Raw genomic sequence first — 5,108 nt, 5'->3', positions numbered from 1 at the left:
ACCCAAGGTCATATTATAAAGTAGAATGAAATATTAAGATTCTTACTTCTCTATCATAGTTGTGCTTTTCTATTTTGAAAAACACAATTCATAGGAAATAAAAAAAAATCTTACGAATTCAATTAAATATCAATAAATCTAAATTTCAATAGATATATAGATATAAAAAAAATAAAATATGCAATACTGAGTATTTTGAATCAAGTGAATAGAAACATTCTTATTTTTCTATTACCCAGCTCTAACTAATAAAAACTAATAAGGAAAAGTGAAATTAAATACAATACACAATACTTTGGAAGTTCTTTGAAACATATCAATTAAGATTTTTTCAAGACCTTTTTTTGTGCCACAAGAACTTTTTGACTATCCCGTGGAAATGGATTGAGCTAAAGAAAAAGCTTTGACTGCTTCTTAAGAACTTTTTTTTCCAAAGATTTCTACGAATATGAAATGTCATTCAAAAGGTAATTGACTACTCCTCTTACTACAAATTGAGCTAAATAAACAAGAGTATTCTAATTTATTTATTTATTTATTTATTTATTTATTTATTGATATGAACAAGTTTGACAGAATATTAATTAGGACAGAAAATTAATTGAGCCAAATGTAAATAATTGGTTGAGTGCATTGCTTCATTTAAAGCCCTACCTATTGTCATAAAAATTCCTAAAAGAAAAACATCTTTCTAAGAAAAATGCGCAAATAGACAGTAGTAACGACTTTTTTTTTTTTTTTCTTTTTTTTTTTTTAATTAACTAATGAGCTAAGCATCAATTTCTTAATGTCAGGACATTCATTTCAATATTGGCATCTATAAGTAGCTAATAACTTTTGATAAATACTTAGGGTCTGTTTGGGGCAACTTCCGCCGTACCGTTTGGTTCGCACGTTTCATCAGCTTATTTGAAACTGCGTTTGAATTTTTACACTAAATGCAGGTCGCGTGTCGATTCCCGGGGCCGGCCCGGGGGCCGCGTTTCACGAGCTGCCCCAAACGGACCCTTAATCACCATGTGACCCTTAATCACCATGTGAAGCTTATGGAATTGTAGTGCAAATTCCCGGCATTGTCTGAAGAGCAAATAGCTGCAACCTCGCGACGCAATGAACTGGGACCACTCGCCATCACCCCAATGCTGCTTGAGTTTTCACCAAACTCCAATAGTAACTCTGCAATCACAAAACGCACCGGTTTTCAACTTCTTGGCATAATAAAAGGAAGATTTACATTCATAACACTCAAGTTTTGCTTTTTTGGGAAAGATGAGCCCAAAAATATTATATAGAATTTGAATCTGCAATCTCAAAGTGGGAAACTATACCCTAAGCTTACAAGGTAAATGCATAGTACTCAATTATTATGTTTTTATATATCTAACATCTAAAATTTTTATGTACATGCAATCTTACCTAGAGCATGAAAATATGCATTACATTTTTAGAAGTTAAAATGATATTATTTTTGATGTGATATTATAATTTTAGTTAGTTGTTAGATACATAAATACTTAAAAAATGGCTTATATGTCTCCTAATGATAAAATCAAGAACAAAGTTGTAGCTAACTAAAAACTAAGAGGCCCATAAATATATATAACCAAGTTTTTTATCTATTTATATTTCTAAAACTTAACTTTTATTCTTTTTTACATTTATCTCATCCAAATCATACATATCACAACAAAAATACAATCATTTTAATTTTTAAAATATGAAATAAACCTTTTTGTTGTGACATGTATGTAAAAATTAAAATTTAGTTGTTAGATATGTAAATACCTAAGAATTGGTTGGTATATATGTAAATCTTCCAAAAAATAAATATCATAGTTTTATCATAGTTTTAAGTGTAAGAGAAAAGGCAACTTACTCTTGAGATTAGGTCTTTCACCATACTGAATCTTAAAGGCTCCAAACAATGCCTCACGAGGCTCGCTTTCAATCTCACCGCCAACCGCCCACAAGCTCGACTTCATCATCGCCGGCGCAGGCACTTCAGTCATTCGAACTGGCATTAACTCCTCTTCCTTGCAATTCATATTCTTGTTCCACAGAACAGCATATCCAGCCATGGCGGCAATGCACCAGCACATGATCAGCAAGTAGAGCAATGCCATCTTCGTATAAGAAAAGACCTCGTAAGTATTGTGATCAATAGGATATATGTAGTACCGCGTGAGTATGCCGATGAGGAGGAGAAAGGCCAGGAATGAGGATGAGATGATGGCGGCAAGCCAGAGCCAGCTGTTGGGGCCGAGGACGGGAGCCACGGTGCCGTCAGAGGGATTGGGATTTAGGTATATGGATCGGATGCCAAGCTTCATGGTTTCGGCGTCGTTGTTTGCACTCAGCAGAGGAGCTTGTTGCTCGCTTGTAACGAAGGCCAGTACTTGGAGCTGTAGCTGGGAGAAGGTGGTGGTGGTGGTGGTGTTTGGTATTGGTAGGAGAAGGTTGAGCATGGTTAGATCTGCTCCAGTTTTGAAGATGGAGATCAAGAGGACGGTTGGTGGTTTGTTGGAGAGGGTGGCGCTGTGGTGGACTAATTCTCGGATTATGGAGATGAAGGGGGTGATTCCACTGCCGCCGCTTACGAGTATCAGTGAATCATAGCTGCAGAACAAAGTCATCAAGAGGTGAGTTAATATAAGAAATGCAGTCGACGTTGTTTGATTTTTAAAATAGTTTACTTTTGGCGATCAATGAAACGGAAACGAAACATTCTACATTTTAATATTAAAAAAATAATCTTTTGAAGAAGCATTCACATTTTGAACTTTTTTTTTTTTTTTTTTTTGGCGCAGTATGTACAAAATGAGCTTTTTCTGTATTGAAAGGTTCATTAATTGAATCGGGAAATTAGAGGCGAAATGGAACCTGAGAAAATCGATGGATCCCGGGCTATATGGCCCTTCTACCGCAACCTCGAGGCGTTGTAGCGATGGCTGGGAGAGCAGCTCAAAGAGCTTCTGAGTCCACCTCCCATCCTTCTTTATGACGACGCTGAGATTCTCTAGCTCCAGGCTGCTGCTCGAGGTCACTGTGAAGGGATGCCATTGAAGCGATGAGATACTTGGCACCTTTATGAAAACCATGCTTGTCGGATTGTAGCTGAAACCTGAAACAGGTGGCGAGGATTCAATTTGATGAGATTTTATGTGCATAGTTTTTTTTAATGAAAGTTCTATATGGTTTAAACTGAACTTCGCCCTGTATAATAGTGAATTACAGTCTTCAGTATGTCATTTCTCACCAGGAGCCTTTGCGAAGTTAAGTTCCATGGCCTCAGATTGCAGAAGCCGTGCAGAGAGCAATCGAACTCTACGCCGCGATTGCAGGAGGCGGAGGAAGCGGTCGACGATAAAAAGGTAGACGCCGGGAAGGATGAAGCAGAAGGGAGCGAAGCTAACGTGTAGAAGATAGAAGAGCAGAAAGGGAATGTACAAATAATGAGCGTAAAAGAAAAGCTCGAACATACTGCGACGAATGCGAGGGAAGGTAACCGCCCACATAGCCAAACCACAGAGCAGAGTTGCTTCTCCCGCCACGTTTGAGATGTCAACACTCGCCCATTTCAGCATCTGCAATTAGAGTAAATTTAACAAAAAAACTTTTCCTACGTTTGGTCATATATAATCCGAAAGGGATGTGCTTGTGAATAAATAATTACCTCGTTGATGCTGCCATTAAAAGCCCAGACGATGACATAACAGAGGCCGTGTGCAGTGAAGAGAACCATGACTAAATGGCCAAGCCATACATGATACCTGATGCTGCTTTCCGATGTCAATCCAACCAGCGGCAGAAGAGAGGAGCTGCGAGCCACCGGGAAGAAGAGGAAGGCTGCACACATATTTCCGGCCAGACCCAACTGTAAGCCCACATCATATAACTTCGCCTCCCACCTGCCAACAAGAAAATATTTTTCTTAATTCATGATGTATGAAAGAATAATAGTAATTAGTTGATCTCTTTTGATCATTCTCACAGTTTCTCTCCGTTCTCTGCAGCAACCATAGAGCTGACGTGGGAAAGGCCGCCACTTATGTACGCGTACAAGGCCCAGCTGACGAGGATCATGAACATGATGCAGAAGGCAAGTTCAACTGCGGTGATCACCCCAAGCGGGCCGCTCACCATCGCCGGCCTCCGCCACGCTCTCAGTCGCCGGATTAACTCCCCACTTCCATTAAACCGTTCCCTGTAATAAAAGAGCAAACTTTGGAGCTCTAAGTTGCTTTTTAAGGAATTCGAAGAAAGGGGTTCTAATTTGCTTTTCCTCATTAATTTGATGATAGATAGTGCAAAGTTCAGATATTCGTTTCATTTACGTTAAAATTTAGCAATAAACCCGATGAAAATCGATTTACCTTGAACGGTTTTTCTCCACTAAATGGAGATAAAGGCACCCCACTACAGCAATGAATAAGATGGGGAATGTAATGATTAGAATCCAAGTCCCTGCATGCAGCCATTAGTTCTTGTTAACTATAACAATCTGGATTCCATTAATTATGATATTACACATAAAATTAGATGCAGACAACTATAATATTAAAGATATTGAATCATGAACTACATTGTTTATCTTATAATTTATTCCTGCAAAAGAAAAGATTTTCTAATTACCTTGCATTCCGAGGAAGGTGGAGATGGTGGCAGATACGAGCTTAGAGCTCCACTTTTCTCTGTAAGTTTTGGTAGGCATTACCGCCCAGATCATTAACCAACCCAGGAACAGCAGACCAAGGAGAGCTCTCACGGCTGACAAGTACAAATGTGGATTTCTCATATAACCCATTTGCTTCATCTTCAGCCTCTCCAGTTATCTGCGGTTTCTCCTTCCTTTAATATTCGTTGATGCCTGGTTTAAGCCGCAGTGAGCATTTGCTATGTATATATAGGCCTTCTTGCCTGGACAGCGAAGATTAATTAGGCTTCTGATTCACTAGTTTTTGGATATGTGATTAAAAAAATTACACAACGTGGCTAAGATTACGGTTCACATGTGCAATCTTTATTTTTTATTTGCAAACAGTCAAATCAGGGATTACAAAACTTATTTTTCACATAATTTATCATGTCTCGGAATATATATATATATA

At 38.2% G+C, this 5,108-nt stretch overlaps 1 protein-coding gene across 1 annotated transcript in view; it reads right to left on the bottom strand.

Annotated features, from left to right (window-relative positions):
- Window positions 1–761: 761 nt before the first annotated feature.
- Window positions 762–5,108, bottom strand: part of LOC110020812 (ferric reduction oxidase 2-like) — a 26,791-nt gene continuing 22,444 nt past the window's right edge. The window contains exons 3-10 of the mRNA XM_020719059.1: window positions 4,633–4,917; window positions 4,374–4,464; window positions 3,992–4,204; window positions 3,674–3,908; window positions 3,257–3,584; window positions 2,881–3,121; window positions 1,877–2,616; window positions 762–1,176 (exon numbers count right to left, since the gene is read on the bottom strand). Of these exons, the coding sequence (XP_020574718.1) occupies window positions 1,031–1,176; window positions 1,877–2,616; window positions 2,881–3,121; window positions 3,257–3,584; window positions 3,674–3,908; window positions 3,992–4,204; window positions 4,374–4,464; window positions 4,633–4,813 (2,175 nt within the window). The 5' untranslated portion in view covers window positions 4,814–4,917 and the 3' untranslated portion in view covers window positions 762–1,030. The remainder of the gene's footprint in view (window positions 1,177–1,876; window positions 2,617–2,880; window positions 3,122–3,256; window positions 3,585–3,673; window positions 3,909–3,991; window positions 4,205–4,373; window positions 4,465–4,632; window positions 4,918–5,108) is intronic.

The sequence above is a fragment of the Phalaenopsis equestris genome, unplaced genomic scaffold (assembly GCF_001263595.1).
Source record: "Phalaenopsis equestris unplaced genomic scaffold, ASM126359v1 Scaffold000107, whole genome shotgun sequence".
Classification (NCBI taxonomy): Eukaryota; Viridiplantae; Streptophyta; class Magnoliopsida; order Asparagales; family Orchidaceae; genus Phalaenopsis; species Phalaenopsis equestris.
This window is presented reverse-complemented; position numbering and strand designations above follow the sequence as displayed.